Consider the following 17,543-nt stretch of genomic DNA (forward strand, 5'->3'; position numbering starts at 1 on the left):
CCAGCTGCACTACTGCAGTGTACTCTACTATGCTGTACTATATACTAGCTGCACTACTGCAGTGTACTCTACTGTGCTGTACTATATACCAGCTGCACTGCTGCAGTGTACTCTACTGTGCTGTACTATATACCAGCTGCACTGCTGCAGTGTACTCTACTATGCTGTACTATATACTAGCTGCAGTACTGCAGTGTACTCTACTATGCTGTACTATATACTAGCTGCACTACTGCAGTGTACTCTACTGTGCTGTACTATATACCAGCTGCACTGCTGCAGTGTACTCTACTATGCTGTACTATATACTAGCTGCACTACTGCAGTGTACTCTACTATGCTGTACTATATACTAGCTGCACTACTGCAGTGTACTCTACTGTGCTGTACTATATACCAGCTGCACTGCTGCAGTGTACTCTAGTGCTGTACTATATACTAGCTGCACTACTGCAGTGTACTCTACTATGCTGTACTATATACCAGCTGCACTACTGCAGTGCACTCTACTGTGCTGTACTATATACCAGCTGCACTACTGCAGTGCACTCTACTGTGCTGTACTATATACCAGCTGCACTACTGCAGTGCACTCTACTGTGCTGTACTATATACTAGCTGCACTACTGCAGTGTACTCTACGATGCTGTACTATATACCAGCTGCACTGCTGCAGTGTACTCTACGATGCTGTACTATACACTTGCCCGTTTGGAGTCTGTTTTTAGAGACAGGATTTCCTCTCTACAACAGCCCTGGCTGTCATGGAGCTTGCTTTGTAGACCAGGTTGGCTTTGAACTTATAGAGATGCACCTGGCTCTGCCTCCCTGGTGCTGGGATTAAATGTTCGGTTTGTGCTACCAATGCCTGGCTAAGTTATATATTCTTTACTTTTTTTTTCCTTTGAGACAAGGTTTCTCTGTGTAGCCCTGACTGTCCTAGAACTCATTCTGTAGACCAGGCTGGCCTCTAACTGTGCCTGTCTCTGCCTTCTAAGTGCTGGTATTAAAGGCATGCACCACCATTGCCTGGCTAAGTTATGTATTTTTAATGTTAATTTTTCAATTAAAATTTATATGTTTAGAAGATGCATTTGTATTAACAAGGATCTCTTGTTTATTTATTTTTGTTGCAATACAGCAGTAGCTCTCTAGGTATTACACATTTCCATTCCATTGTTTTCTTTATGGCTGTTCATTTTTAATATGTGCTTAGAAAGTCTCCCATGTTCACTCTTGTGTATCCTCTGATGTTTTTCCAGTGATTTCTCAAAGTGGAGGATTTACATGAGTGCTGGGATTACAGGCACGAGCCAGGCAAGGTGGAGGCTGAAGTGGAGGATTACCATGGGCCTGCGACCAGCCTAGATAGTGAGTGATAGGATAACTTGGGCTACAGGGTAAGACCCTGTCTTAAGATCAGTCAGTCCGTAGTTAGTCAGACTCAAGATTTCCCTATTCTTCCCTGCTCCATTCCACCCCCTCCCTGGCACTGGAGATAAAAGAGTTGTTCGTGCTAGGCAAGTGTTCTCCACTAATTTATATCCTGAGTTCTTTGATATTCTGAACATGCACAAAGTAGGTTAATACAATTAATTGTCGTGTGTCTCACCATGTTGCTCAACAATTCTTAGCATACAGCTACTCATGTAAAAGCTGTGCATGGCCTGCCGGTAACCCTAGTGTTGGTGGAGCAGAGACAGGTGGAGCCTGGGAGCTTACTGGATAGCGAGTTTAGCCTAAACAGCGAACTTCAGATTCAGTGAGAAACTCTATCTCAAAAAAATATGAGGGGGGACAGTAGAGGATACTCCCTGTCTTTCTCTGGCCTCTTCATGTGCTTCTGTAGACACACATCACACACACACACACACACACACACACACACACACACACACACACAGTGTAAGAGCTCAGCCATAGTAACAGGAACCTAGGAAAGAATATAGATCCCATGGAGTTATATTGGTAAATGTGAAAGAAATCAGTAATACGGTTTACCTGATGTGTGTAAGGGCAGGGGAGGAGATGCTGGAGATTTAGAGTGAAGAGATATAAGAGTTATTTCAAGTGGGATTGTGTAGGCAAGAACAGGATTGCTAGGACCCACTTTGGGATTAATGGCAATGAATTTAAAACAAGACCACTGTTCAAATAATCACCCCAACCCCCCAGTTTGTAGTCAGAGTAAGGGATGATTCTGGCCCAAAATGCCTCAGGCCCAAAACCTTTTCTGCCTTTTGCCTCCAAACTATTATACAAATCAATGCTTTTTAGTGGATTCTAGAATACATCTGTTTAATTAAAGTCAGTTTTGAACAGGTGATCAGTTGATATGATTCTTTACCAACCAATAGGATGTTTACTCAGATGTGCTTACACCAGGTGCATAATTTATGGGGAAAAAAGCTTAAATGATGAGTTTCTTTTTATGCATTACATAGTTATTGCCATCAATTTGAATTAGTTTGTATTATGGAAAAGATGCTCGGCAGTGATGAACACTTATAAACCCAGCATTTGGTAGGTAGAAGGGAAGGTTAGGAATTCAAGGGCATTCTTGGATGTGTAACAAGTTCAGGACCAGCCTGGACTACATAAGACCCTGCCCAGCGTGGTGGCGCATGCCTTTGATTCTAGCACTCAGGAGCCAGAAGCAGGTTGAGCTCTGTAAGTCCAAGGCCTGCCTGGTCTATAGATTGAGTTCCAGGACAGCCAAGGCTACACAGAGAAATCCTATCTCATAAAACAAACAAAATATCAAAACACCCCAATTTGTTCTTTGCCTTTCAGTTTGAGCCTTCTATTTTGATTTTGAGATTGAGTTCAGAGGAAGTTCAAAACCTACTGAGAGAGTCTATGGAGTGAAGAAGACAGATATTTAAGGGTAATAGTTAAGGCAATTAAATAAATGTCTACCCTTTAAAACTGAATTGTTATTTAAATGGGGCAGGATTTTACAGCACAAGAAATGAACATTCTAAAAATGTACTTGTTTGATGTTTAGCTTTGTTTCTCTGAGTATTTTAAAATTAAATTTTAGATTTATTATTATTATTATTATTATTATTATTATTATTATTATGTGTGTGTGGTATGTAGGTCTCCATGTGCCATGGTGTGTGTGTAGAGGTCAGAAGACAACTTTGGGAGTCATTTCTCTCCTCCCACCATGGTTTCTAGGGATTGAACTCGGGTTGTCAGGCTTGCATAGTAGAAGCATCTTTTACCCACTGAGCCAGCTTCCTGGTCCTTCTCTCAGTCTTTAACTGAAGACTTTTTTTTTTTTTTTGGTTTTTCGAGACAGGGTTTCTCTGTGTAGCTTTGCGCCTTTCCTGGAACTCACTTGGTAGCCCAGGCTGGCCTCGAACTCACAGAGATCCCTCTACCTCTGCCTCCCGAGTGCTGGGATTAAAGGTGTGAAGACTTTCTTATTACTAATTTCTCTTCCTCCTTCTCTTCCACCTCCTCCTCCTCCTCTTCCACCACTTCCTCCTCCTCTTCCTCCTTCTTCCTCCTCTACTTCTTCTTCCTCCTTCTTCATTCTTTTTCAACTTCTTCCTCTTCTTCCTCCTCTTCCTTCCTTCTTCTTCCTCCTTCCTTTTTTTTTTTTTTTTTTTTTTTTTTTTTTGATTTTTCGAGACAGGGTTTCTCTGTGTAGTTTTGGCGCCTTTCCTGGATCTCACTCTGTAGACCAGGCTGGCTTTGAACTCACAGAGATCTGCCTGCCTTTGCTTCCCAAGTGCTGGGATGAAGGACATGCGCCACCACCAAATGGCTGATTTTCTTATAATTTATTATTTATTAATTTTATAATTAAGTAGCATATCAAACTAAACTGCATGTTTTTGATTAATAGTTTGTTTTCATCAGATAAAAGAATATACTAATAAATTAATTTTGAAATTTTCGTTTTTATCAGAAATTATGAGTCGAGGATCTCAAGTTCACATTTTTTGGGGTGCTCCAGTTGCTCCACTGAAAATGACGATATCACAGGGAACAGCTTCCTTAATGTCCACTGCCAACACCTGGGAACAAATCCAACTTTTATACAAACAGCATTCTTTATATCTGAAGGCTGAAAACCAGGAGCTTAAAAATCTGAAAGACTACCAAATCCCAGAAACTGCTGGCCCTCCAGATGTTCTTAGTGGTCACCTTTCGACAACTTATGTGACTAGGTCTGCGCAGGTGGAAGATGGTTTCATGTGTTCTTCTTCTGAAACACAGAGTATAAAGTCCCAGAAGATTAATCCCTCAGGCCAGAGTGATATGACTAATGTGCAGATATGTGAATTTAAGGACAGAGTTCAGTATTTACCTGAAGAAGAAAAATATCAGAAGTTTCAGTGTGAAAATATGAAACTTAGAGATGAGCAGTCTAAAAACCAGTCAAATCCCTGTGTTCAGAACTTTCAAGCAGATTTGCTTCCGTTAGATCATAAATGTACAGCTGAATTGGATTTGGACTGTTGTACTGAACAGATTACTATAGGGCCAGAGGCTGTGAGAACAAAGCCTGTGCCAACTGTACATGAAAGACAGAGTCAGGAGACCGTTTTCTCTGACACAAAGCCTGAGCCAGGGTCTGAGGGAGCAGTCGGGAAGGCCTCAGACCACAAAGTGTCTACTGACACTGAGTTTCTCAGTATAATGACCTCCAGCCAGTGTGCCTTTCTAGCTCAAGGGAACAATAAAGGGCAAGACTGTCCAAATAAAGGGACTATAAACATGGGGATGGAACCCACAGGAAGTCCAGAAGGAAGACTAGCTGAAGATAATCTTGTTAAGTCCAGGGACAATTCTGAATCTGAGAGTGAGCAGAGCCAGGCATATTCCCTGGAACTTTTTAGTCCTGAATCAGAAAGCAGTCACGTTAACAGAAACTCTGGAAAAAGTCTTGAAAATAATATAAGTTCACAAGATCTTTTCAGTAATGAAGAAAACCCGCCACCAAATGAGGTATGCATTGAGTTGTGTGGCTCAGGAATACTGTGTTCCCAACTGAGTACCTTCCACCAAAGTGCTGCTAAAAGAAACCGGTCCTCTAAAGATAATTTCCATCATTCTAAAGCTCGTTCGGAAGTCCGTCAAGTATCCAAGAAGCCAAAGATGGACTCTACTACAAGAGAGTCGGCCAAAACGGCGCCCCAGAGGATCACGTCTGAATTTAAGGCCATTAAAAAAATATCACTAATAAAAGACTGTGGCTCTAAAAGTCAGAAGTATAACTGCTTAGTCATGGTGCTAACTCCATGCCATGTGAAGGAGATAAACGTAAAATCTGGACCAAATTCTGGTTCTAAAGTGCCCTTAGCAACAGTTGTAGTAATTGATCAATCAGAAGTGAGGAAGAGAGTTGTTCTGTGGAGGACTGCAGCATTTTGGGCACTTACAGTGTTTCTTGGGGATATAATTTTAATTACAGGTAAGGTCATCAAGTATGGTGGTAGCTTGCCCTGTAAAGCTGTGTCCTCTGGTTCTTGTCTCCCAGGGCTCTCTCTTTGCCCTTTGCCTTCCCTCTGTGGCATGTGTGACCTCCTTACTGCTTCCCCAGGCTTTAGTTCTCTTCTTCGGTCTCAGCTGTCTTCCCATTCATTATCTCCTCCAAGAAGCCTTCCCTGGTTGTTTCTCATAATCCCCATCTGATTGGCCTGTAGGTAAGCCTGTGGGGCATTTTCTTGATTAAGAATTGGTGCGGAAGGGCCCAGCCCCTTGTGGGTAGTGCCTTTCCTGAGCAGGTGGTCCTGGATTGTATAAGAAAGCAGGCTGAACAAGCTGTGGAGAGCAAGCCAGTAAGCAGTATTCCTCCTGGTCTTTGCTCCAGTTCCTGCCCCCAGGTTTCCTCACTAAGTTTCTGCTCTGACTTCCCTCAATGAAAAAATGTGAGCTGAAATATTAAATAAACTCTTTCTTCCATAGGTTGCTTTTGGTCATGGTCTTCATCACAGCAATAGGAAGGAAATGTAAGACAAGTCCTCAGTGAGAAATACAACTATAAGTCATCTAGCAGATCATTACAAGCAGGAATAAAGTATTTGTGGCTGCCTATACCTACACAGTTACCCACTCACAAGCAATGATGAATAAATTTCCCTTTCAGCAGTTGAATGCACCACAGTGTTTATAATTCATTGGTTTCTGAATCAGACAGGTACTGCAGAATATGCTGGAATTCAGACATTTTGTCTCTGTAATTCAGCTATTGTCTTTTTCTTTTTTTCTTTTTTAGCTTTAAAAAACCCTGAATCTATGCCTGGCAGCAGTGGCACACGCCTTTAATCCCAGTACTTGGGAGGCAGAGCCAAGTGGATCTCTGTGAGTTTGAAGCCAGCCTGGTCTACAGAGTGAGATTCAGGACAGGCACCAAAACTACACAGAGAAACCCTGTCTCAAAAAAACAAAAACAAAAACAAAACAAAAAAAACAAAATCCCTGGATCTGATTTTCAAAATTTTCCAGAATTGTAGAATAGTATACCACTATTGGCAAGGAATAGAAGATGAATAAAAAGTTAACATCATTTCCTAAACAGAACAACATGTTACATTTAGAAATTGGGTGCCAAATATATTCCAAGAGACAATGCATTGAAAGATTAAAAAGGACTGAAAAAAGTTGTAACCCAAACCCATCATACAATAGCTCTTTAATGAGACAAGAATCAATATTCAGGCCTGCTATAAGCCCAACCAGCCAGATAACTAGGAAAGGAATTTCTAGCATTATTTTCTGACAAAATTCCTTATTAACTTTGAGCTTTCTAAGGAAAGATAGTTGTATCCTTTTACTTGCCTTGCCTTTTGTGAATGATCAGTCACCCATGTGCTTTTCCTTCTTTGCCAAATCAAATACTGATCCACTCTTGATATTCTGAGCATTGTTATTAGCTCTAGCTTCCGGGAGACTCCTGACTGTGGTGTTTGGTAGTACTACTCAGTGTAGTTCAGTGTCTCTGTAGTACTTGCCACCAATGACTCACACATTAAAAACAGTCTAGTTGAATGTATAATGTGTATTCCGTAAGCTCCCTATGTCAAGGGGCCTACTTCAGTCTGACCCATCATTTTTATATTTGGTATTTTTGCTGAGATAAGCCACAGTGACATATGCCCAAACTGAGCAGCCCAACGAACACATCTACTGTAGATTCTCAATCTGTTAATGAAGAATCTGTACCATATTTCATTTTTGGTACAGCCATAGATAAATGGCCTTGTCTTGTGGCCCAGTGCACTAGTATTGAATTCAGGTCTCCTCCAAGTTCATCCACAGTGGCACTCTTGAAACAGAATAAACCAATTCTGTTACTGATGGCAGCCCATTGGAAGAGTGTAGTATTTTCTTTGGTTGTCATGTGTATAACTTTTGCTGGCACAGATTCTCAGTAGTGTTCACATATTCCATATTATCTAGGCTTGACTATCTTCATGTGTTGTAGTTCTGCCCAAGAAGTTCTTCATATCTATGGTTTTATTGGTGTTGGGACTTGGTTTCCTCTGGGTAGAAGAGGGGAGTGTTTCAGTATTTCACTAATGCTGGTGATCTGCCATTTTGGTATGAAATCATTCCTACTGCTGCACACTGGGGGGAAGTAGTGGATTGGGATGGGAAAGGTGAGCTCAGCTGAAGGCAATGTGAATGCCTCTTTCTCCTCTCCCTTAGACCGGGTGACTCCCGGCTTGCTCATAGGCAAGGGTCTAGGTTCCGAGTTTAAATTAGCTGTTCTATCATTTTTGTGCGTTTGGGTAGGTTTCAGTCTATCAGAACTCTAGTTGCCTGGTGTGTGAGATGTATGCATAATGTTTTGCTATGATTAGTTACTACTGTATGTTTAATAAGTTAACCACAGTCTAAAGGAGTTCATGACATGACCAGATTTTGTTTTGTTCTGTTTTTAGATGTTACTGTTTATGAGGACCAATGGGTTGGTGAGACAGTACTCCAATCAACATTTACCAGTCAGTTATTAAATCTTGGAAGTTATTCACATGTCCAGCCTGAAAAATGTAAGACATATTTTGAATGTCCTGAATTTAGGATGTTTCGATTCATGACTTTTTAGCTTTAGGATGGTACAAACCCAGTATGAACATACTTTGGATTTTGATCTTTTCTGGACTAGTCATGCTGCCAGTGGCGGAGAGCCATGGTTCACAGTCAGCCATCTGATTATAAGGTGAACTGCTGAGACTTCATATTGGGCTGTGTTTGGTAAGTTCTTATAAAACTATGTGTGTACTTGGAAGACAACCCAGAAACTGCACCCTAGAAATCTGAGTCACAGAAAGAACATTTATGTCCACACAAAATTCTATACTCTTAAAAACCTCAACTGGGAAATAACTCAAAATGTTCTTCAACAAGTAAATAATAAAGCAAACAACAGTAGATCCATATAACGGAACACTATTCAATACTAAGAGTAGTAGGTAGATGGTAAATTAGGTATATCTAATATATTTTTTGATATATCTTTGATATGTTGGGGTGTGGAGGCCCAAATTACTCAGGGTCCAAGAATCTGAGCTTCCTTTACCCAGCAGGGCTGCATAAGGGGATGATCTGACCATGGGCATGGTTACCAGGTGTTTGGAAGGGTCTACACTTGGCTGTGCGGTGTGCTTTGATCTAGCAAGGGGGAGGTCTTTTCCTCTTCCCCTTGACATTATTATAAAAAGTCCTTTTGAATAAATGGAAAAGGCTAGTGGGTATTGACCCAGGCCCTTCCGAAGCTGTTCTGTGTTTCTGTCTTTCTTCTTGTCAGCTTGGTCTTTCTTTCTACCTAATATTTCTTATCCCTCTCTCCTCCTCATAGGAACCCTTTAAAAGGTGGGAGCTGGCCTCCCACAGATGGCACCCTAAACGTGGGACTTAGGTACAGGGGTCCTCCCACAGTGGGATTATTGGAATGCTACCTCATAATCTTCTGTAAGTCTGCAAACAGATATATTAGGGAAGATGTGTGTAAAAATTGTTTTTAGTTTTCTAAACATTTCCATTTGTAATATGAAATTGGAACTCATTTATTTTTATTTTTTATTTTTTGCATTACTAGGATTGAACGTAGGGCCCCAGCCGATGCTAAGCCTGTGCTCTACCCCAAGCCTTGAAAAAGGAATTGAAACTAGAACTTTAAAAGATGATTATGGTAGGAGTAAGCAGGGACCCCAGCCTCAGATGACAGCTGTGTGCCTAGAAGAGAAAGAAAAAAAAAAAAAGATGAGGATGAACTTGTATATTGTTAGCCTCATAAAGTATTGTGGTTTGTGTTTCATTTTCTTCTTAGGAAGTCTACAAAGTGGTGGTTCTTAGCATTTAATGAGTTATCTCTGAGATGCTATGGTCCATGTCTACAGAAAAATGTAGATATACAAAAGAAAAAAAGAAAACATTGTTCTCAGTCATTCTATGGACTTCTGAAGCTTACCTGTGTAATTTCTGAGTCTCCGAGCCTTTGAGATAATTAAAATCCTATTGGACTCATAGACAAATACAGTTTGAAACCTTTCCTATCATTGCTGAGAAAAACTAGCTTCCTTTTTTGGTAACCATTGCATACATCAATAGTTACTTCTCTAAGTATCAAATAGTGTTCCATTATGTGGATCTACAGTTGTTTGCTTAATTATTCACTTGTTGAAGAACATTTTGAGTTATTTCCCAGTTGAGGTTTTTAAGAGTATAGACTTTTGTGTGGACATAAATGTTCTTTCTGTGACTCACATTTCTAGGTGCAGTTTCTGGGTTGTATTCCAAGTACACACATCGTTTGATAAGAACTCACCAAACTCTTGTCCACTGTGGCTATACTTACTTTGAAGTCCTTCCATGGGCTGGGGTATGGCACACTGGTAAAGGGATTGCCTACTCTATGCAAGGCTTTGTGTTTGATCTCTAGCACCTCAAAATACATACATCAATGAATAAGCCAGGTGGAGTATCACATATTTGAAATCATAGCTTGAAACCATATTTGGGAAGCTGATGTAGAATATTATAAAGTTGAGGCCAGCCTAGACAATGATACTGATCAAAAAAGTAGATAAAATCAGAGACTCTGGGTTCATCCCCAACACTGCAAAATAAATAAAATAAATACAACCATTTAGTAGGAATATTACAACTTTATCGGTGTATTTTAGATATCTGTAAGAACAGTTATTATATGTCCCGTTCTCTTGCACAGGAGGATGACTACAGATAACAGTCCATACTGTAACAAAGCTAGAATTAAGTACTTGAAATGTTTTCACCCATAAAGAAACAAGAAATGTGTGTGGAGATAGGTTTCTTTAACTTGATTTGAACATTTTCTGATGTGTGCATGCATTACAGCATTACATGGCATCTCATTAATATGTATAATTTTACATGTCAATCAAAAAGAAATACATTTTAGTAAATAAAGAAAATTAAGCTGGGGTTGCAGCACTGTGGTAGAGCACTGACCTAGCATGTACATCATCCTGGATTTGATCCCTAGCACCACAGAAATTAATATATAGGATTCATACCAACAATACCTTTTACAGTTTCTCTCTCTCCTTGTCAACTTTTACTGTCATTCAATTTTTTAAAAAATTTAATCTATTCTAAGAGATGTGTTCTGCAACTCATTGAAGAGTCATTCCCTAATGGTGCAAGACAGCTCTAATATACAAAACATAATTAAAGAGATAGATCTAATTAATGTACTTCATAGATTAGGTATGCATATAAATAAGGTCAGATAGAACATGCTGCATCAGAAACACTAACTCTAGATTATATTGTCAAAAACTCAGTGAATTCCATCAAGTAGGAGTATAACATCCACACTTACCAAAGTGTTACAGAATTGTAATTCATTAGTTAACAACAACAAAAACCAGGTTCTTTTTTTTTTTTTTAAGTTTTGAAACTTTTAAAACAAATTTTGGATTTTAAGGATGGATACAAAATTTTACAGAAATAATATGTATTGGAACACAGAAGGTATATTTAAAGCAGCTAACAGACACATTTCCTAGTCAAACACTTCTACCAATAAGAGTGAAAGAATAGAAATAAAATTCTAAGCTCAGAAAATTTACAAAACAACTAAGTAAGCCATAAAAACCCCAAAGTAGCTGGGTGGTGGTGGTGCACACCTTTAGTTCCAGCCCTTGGGAGGCAGAGCCAGGCAGATCTCTGTTTTAGGGGAGCCAGAATTACCAGACAACTTAACCTGCTATAAAGCCTCTGTGATTTAGACAGTGATGTGTGGTATATAAATAGATAAGTAGACCAGTGGAACAAAGCAGGAAGGTCCAGGTTAGAATGCATACGTATAGCAGTGTAGTACAGAGTAGAAGTCTGAATGCATTTCTTTGTGATGCGGGGCATTAGACCCAGGGCTCTGGACATGTGAGGCAAGTGCTTTACCATCAAGCTGCATCCCCAACTCTAAGACTAACGTTTTAGCAAATGGTGCTGAGACAACCAGTAGCTTTTAGAAAAAGATAAAATAAGACACACCATACAACAAACAGAAAGATAAATGCCTAACAATTAGTAATCCATATGTAAAAATAAAACTATGTATTTGCCATGTCTGAATTCTTTAATATTGATACAGGAAAACGTTTTATTAGAATTGCTCAAAATTTAGATGTGGCAAAAGACAAAATTGATAAATTTGAAATAAAGCTTGACCCCAAATGTTACAAAGTCAAAAGACAAATGATAAACTTGAAGAAAATATTTGTATCCTCTACTTTAGACAAAAGGCTAATATATTTCTTTTTTTACTTTTGGTTTTTTCATGACACATTTTCTCTGTGTAGCCCTGGCTGTCCTGGAACTTACTCTGTAGACCTGCCTAGCCTCGAACTCAGTGATCCGCCTGCCTCTGCCTCCCGAGTGCTGGGATTATACCCCAGTCCAAGCCCAAGGTTAATATTTCTAATACAAATAACTTCTAAAAGGTGAATGATAAAGGTCCTGAGAGGAAATGGGAAAATGGAGGAAAGAATGAGCAGCTCTCAAAAAAGTAATGTAAAAATGATTCTTGGACATATCATAACTTACTTACAATTAGAGAAATTTATATTAAAGTGGCATAAAGATACTTCTTTCCAGGAACTGGAGTGAGAGCTCAGCAGTTAAGAGTACCCGCTGCTGTTCCCAAGGACCTAGGTTCCGTTACCAGCACCCACATTGGTGGCTCACAATCATCTGTAACTCTAGTTCCAGGGGACTGACACCCTCTTCTGGCCTCACTGGCACCAGACACTCATGTGGTACACAGACATACATGCAGGCATAACACCCACACACATACAGTTTTAAAAATAAGTAAATGAATACATATAAATGTGTTTAAAACGATCGCTTCTTTCCTGTTAGACTGACAGAATTAAATATACGACAGTACATTGTACTGATGAGGCCATGGAGAGAAAGGGGATCTTCCGAGTAGTCCTGGGGACGTGAACGCCACAGCCCTTCTGGAGGGATTTGGCAATAGCTACAAAGTTATATATACAAGTGTATGTATACTGTAAGAATGACCAAATTTTGGTACAAAGTTATATATACAAGTGTATGTATACTGTAAGAATGACCAATTTTTGGTACAGTCACATAATGGAAAATGCAGATTGAAAAAGAATGACAGACAGATAAAAGTTACATAAAAACACAAAGCTCCCAGAAGTGTATGCAGTCTTCTCTGAAGAGGTAAGGAAGAAGAGTCAGATACAGGTGGCTTTGTTTACTTGTAGAATGAAAATGAAAATGCATGTAGGAGAATCCAGAACCTTAAGAGATCGATGCCAACGAGAAGGGAGGAGAAGATGGAAGGGAGTGAGGACCCGGCCGAGGCAAGTGGCATGTCTGTCTTGTGTGGCTCCGACTAGTAGGTCCTTGTAATGTGTCATCCACCCCTGTGGTAAATAAGTGTAACCTCGGGATGCAGGGGAGGGAGAACCCAGTGGCATGCGAATACTGAGGAACCTAGCAGTGTTAATAACTAAAGTATAGAGAAGGGGTCGGGAGGAAAAGAAGCCCAGATAAGTGTGAGAACGGCACGTTGGCTGGAGTTGACATGTGAAGACGGAGAGTGCTGTACAGAAATGCAAATCTATCAGCAAACGTTTCTCAAGGCAGAAGACTTGGTGACAGCTTTGTGTATGTGCTAGAAATGAACAGACAACCAAATGAATGAATGTCATCTGAGAGTGTGTCCATTGCTGTGTTTAGAAAACGCTTCATCCTCCAGAAATCATAAAACAGTGGTTGCAAGAGTGTGGCCTGGCTTTAAGATCATGTCTAGGCTGTGAGACATGAAAAAGATCATCTCAGGAAACTTCAGCAATTTTGAATTCAAGAAATATATCTAAGGCCAATTGAATTATTTAAACATTTTTAAAAAGGTGTATGTACAGTGAAGAATCTTTTATACTGTTTGCTTTTATGGGTTCTGAATGTGCTTTTGGAGAACTTAGAACTTAGGTATGCTAATCTGACCGTTAATTGTGTGAAAACTAAATCTTCCCTCAGAAGAGCTCTCTAGAGTTACCAGCTTCTTGTAAAGGTGTATACTTTGTTATAAGTAGAATGTACAAATGCCATGTATAAGCCATCTCAATTTCCCATCATGATTCATGATATCTTTAATGTATTTTTTTTTTTTTTTTTTTTTTTTTTTTTGGTTTTTCGAGACAGGGTTTCTCTGTGTAGCTTTGCACCTTTCCTGGAGCTCACTTGGTAGCCCAGGCTGGCCTCGAACTCACAGAGATTCACCTGCCTCTGCCTCCCGAGTGCTGGGATTAAAGGCGTGCGCCACCACCGCCCGGCCTTTAATGTATTTTTATTAGCCCATATTCCTTATAGTTGGTGAGGGTATTTGATATGGATGGTTTTTAAATTTAATGTATTTTTATTTTTAATTATCATTAACATTTTTATAGTATGACTTTGCAGTATTAATTGTGCTTGTGAAACAAATACTTTAAGTATTTATAAAGATCCATTGGTATTTAATGTCATTTTTATTGTGTTACTATTAATAGAACAATAAAGTAAAAAAGTTATTGTATGATATGTGAAATATTCACATTAGAGGATGTAGAGTGAGGAAGATGAGGGAACTTTGTATTGTTTTTGCAACTAATTCTGTAACTGTGACATTCATTAAAACCTTAAAAGCCTGGAGTGGTGGCACACATCTTTAGTCCTAGCGCTTGGGAGGGAGAGGCAGAGCTTGGGGTCCTCCTGGTTACATAGTGAGTTGCAGAATAGCCAGGGCTCCATTGAAAGACTCAGAAAAAGTTTTTTTAGTGCATATGTATGTGTTCATGTGGAGGGGTGAGGTACATGTGTGTATATCCGCTGCATGTGGAGGGTAGAAGGCAGCCCTGGGTGAGCTCCTCACAAATGCTGTACATCTTCTTTGAGTCATGGTTTCCTTCCTTCCTTCCTTCCTTCCTTCCTTCCTTCCTTCCTTCCTTCCTTCCTTCCTTCCTTCCTTCCTTCCTTCCTCCCTCCCTCCCTCCCTCTCTCCCTCTCCCTCCCTCTCCCTCCCTCCATCTCCCTCCATCTCTCTCCATCTCTCTCTCTCTCTCTCTCTCTCTCTCTCTCTCTCTCTCTCTCTCTCTCTCTCTCTCTCTCTCTCTCCATCTCTCTCTCTTTGGTTTTTCAAAAGGGGTTCTCTGTTTAAACAGTAGTGGCTTTCCTGGAACTCACTTTGTAGACCAGGCTAGCCTTGGACTCACAGAGGTCAGTCTGTCTTTGCCTTCCAGGTTTTGGAATTAAAGGTGTGTGCCAACCCCCCCTCACCCCCCCCATCCCCCGCTGAAACATGGTTTCTTACTGGCTTGGAGCTCACCACTTAGGCTGGACTGGCTGAGTAGCGGGCATGAGAGACTTCCTCTCTCTTGTCTCACCGGCACTGGAGTCACAAGCACATGCCACATGCCTGGTTACAGATGATTGCTTAGGTCTTTGTGCTTGTGAAGAAAGCACTTTCCCAACTGAGCTAACTCCCTAACCTGCAGACATTAAAAAGCTACTTCTCATCCATTCAATAGGTATAAAAAAATCTTCTGATGAAATTCAATATCCATTCATTAGAAACATCTGAGTCCACAGGCAGCAGGAAGAGAGGGCCACTGGGCCTAGCTTAGGCTTCTGAAACCTCAAAGCTCACCCCAGCGTTACACTTCCTTTAATGGCCAGGATTCAGAGTCTAGTCACATGACATTTACTCTGAGTGTCCTGGGAATGTGGTTCACTGAGGGTCCAAGCACCAAGATACTGAACCTACTGAGATATTTATTTATTTATTTATTTATTTATTCATTTATTTATTTTCTTACTTTTATTCATTCATTCATTTATCTATCTATCTATTTATCTATTTATTTATTTTCAGAGCTAACCACCGAAGCTACTGAAACTACAGAGATATTCTTATTTATTTATTTATTTATTTATTTATTTATTTATTTATTTATTTATTTTCAGAGCTGAGGACCGAACCTAGGGCCTTGTGCTTGCTAGGCAAGTGCTCTACCACTGAGCTAAATCCCCAGCCCCCAGGATCTTTTTAAACCAGGCTCTTGCTGATGCTCTAGTTAAATGCTGAGAGCAGAGGGTTTTCCTGGGATATCTCTTCTTTCTCTGCTGTCGCCATGTGTAACTTTTGTTCCCTTCCCCTTTTTCCTCTCTAAGGTCTCTGCTACTGAGAGCACGGTGTCTGTCTTCTGAGGCTTTTTGTCTTAAGCATGGCTCTGGGAGGAGGGAGCTTCCCAGACCACACCAATGCCTCTGGATAGACTGCACTTGTTTGGTTTTGCTGTTGTACTAGAGATTTTTCAGCCATCACTTAACTCTTCTCATGGCTGTTCTCTGTCTTCCTCCAGTTTATTCCCTGGAGAGTCTAGCCAACTATTTTCTAAGTAGTTCTGTTTTCTGTGTATAAGTTTTCAGGAATGTTCCTTCCTTTCCATAGCTCCCCCCCCCCCGCCCCCCCATTGCTCCCAGCCATGAATGGTTCTGGAGATAGAGCCCAGAGCCACCTGAGTGCTAGGTAAACCGTTTACTGAGTGTGATCCAGCCCTGTCCTCAGTTTACATTCTATGCTGAGTGTTTGTTACCGTCTGTCTCTAGGTCAATCTTGCTGTGTTGAGATTGTGATGTGATTTTCCCTGTGTCCTTACTGAGTACCTGGTGTAGCATCTGTCACATGGCAGATGAGTAGTGAGTAATGAGTGAGTGAATAATTAGGTGTTGGTGTAGCAGATGCAGATGAGCATGTTAATGGGAGAAAGAAAAATCATAAATTAGTTTAAAAACTCTTGATTTCTAAAAAACAACAAAATATATTTGGGTAGCATCGTCTTTTGGTCATAAATCTGTCATGTATATGAACATATCTCCCTTTCCTTCAGGAGAATTTAAATTTGATCAGCAAAGCTCATTAGTCCATATTTTTAAATAATTTATTTAATTAGTTAGTTAGTTTGCATGGAGGTGGTGGTACCTGTGCAAGTTCAGAAGACAACTTGTGTGAGCTGCTTCTCTCCGTGTACCATGTAAGTCCTGGGTTACAGCTCAGGCCATCAGCCTTGCAAGCAAACTCCTTGGCCTGCTCAGTCATCTTGTGGGTTCAGCTAGTGCTTCTAAAGTATGTGTATTTTATTGTAGGTAAAGTTGTAAAGTCTGCCTCAACAAAATTAAAAACAGGGTCTGGAGAATTGGCTCAGTGGCTAAGAGTACATTTTGCATAAAGGTCCTAGGTTTGAGTCCTGGCACCCATATAGTACCTCATAACCATGTAGAAATCCAGTTCCAGGGGATCCACTCTGTGGGTACCAGGAACTCATGTGGTGCACAGTAAAATATTCATATACACAAAATAAAATAATCTTAAAATTAAAATAAACATTGAGAAAGGAAGACTAAAATCAATTAAATGGTATTATGACTGAATAATGAAATGGCTGTTCTTACAATTGAAATTCTAATCAGTGAGGCAGTCAGTTTCTGCAGAATTAGCTTCTTTTCAGGAATTTTTGTTCATACTAAGCATAGTATTTTCTGTAAACTATCTTATGTTGTGATGTATAAATACATGTAAAACATTACTTAATTTCTATAAAATATGTAGTTTATTCTTTACTCAGATTAGACCAAAAAGTAAATGTAGATATTGTTAGGCAATAGAAACTATTATCATCTCCAAAAATTCCATCCTGTTCCCAATCTGTAGCCAGGCTCCGATTTTTCATTATTTTTTAATTCTTCCATAGTCCCGAAACTATCTAGCTGGCTCCCCAGTCTCTAGTCTAATCCCATCTTTCCCAGCTTTCACAACAGTCCTTCATCAACAAGCTCCTAAGCACAGCCCTTGGAAATATCCTACAAATGACCTAACAGACTCTCCTGAACCTGCCCTCCACCATTTAAGTTTAGGATGCTGTCCTTAGCGCTTCCAAGATGCTATAAAGTGGTCACACCTCTCTTCCCAACCAAATTCCACACAGCATAGCAACCACACATACACAACGATTCTT

At 40.0% G+C, this 17,543-nt stretch overlaps 1 protein-coding gene across 6 annotated transcripts in view; it reads left to right on the plus strand.

Annotated features, from left to right (window-relative positions):
• Positions 1-17,543, plus strand: part of Shld2 (shieldin complex subunit 2) — a 78,820-nt gene that overhangs the window by 43,956 nt on the left and 17,321 nt on the right. For 4 of the 6 annotated variants that reach the window (XM_028878334.2, XM_037208707.1, XM_037208709.1 and 1 more), the window contains exons 2-3: positions 3,923-5,431; positions 7,905-8,012. In XM_028878334.2, coding sequence (XP_028734167.1) covers positions 3,928-5,431; positions 7,905-8,012 — 1,612 coding nt within the window. In that variant the 5' untranslated portion in view covers positions 3,923-3,927. Of the gene's footprint in view, positions 1-1,262; positions 1,401-1,434; positions 2,888-3,922; positions 5,432-7,904; positions 8,013-17,543 lie in introns of those variants that run through there. The other 2 variants (XM_037208708.1, XM_028878336.2) reach the window with 2 other exon arrangements.

The sequence above is a fragment of the Peromyscus leucopus genome, chromosome 9, assembly GCF_004664715.2.
Source record: "Peromyscus leucopus breed LL Stock chromosome 9, UCI_PerLeu_2.1, whole genome shotgun sequence".
NCBI lineage: Eukaryota > Metazoa > Chordata > Mammalia > Rodentia > Cricetidae > Peromyscus > Peromyscus leucopus.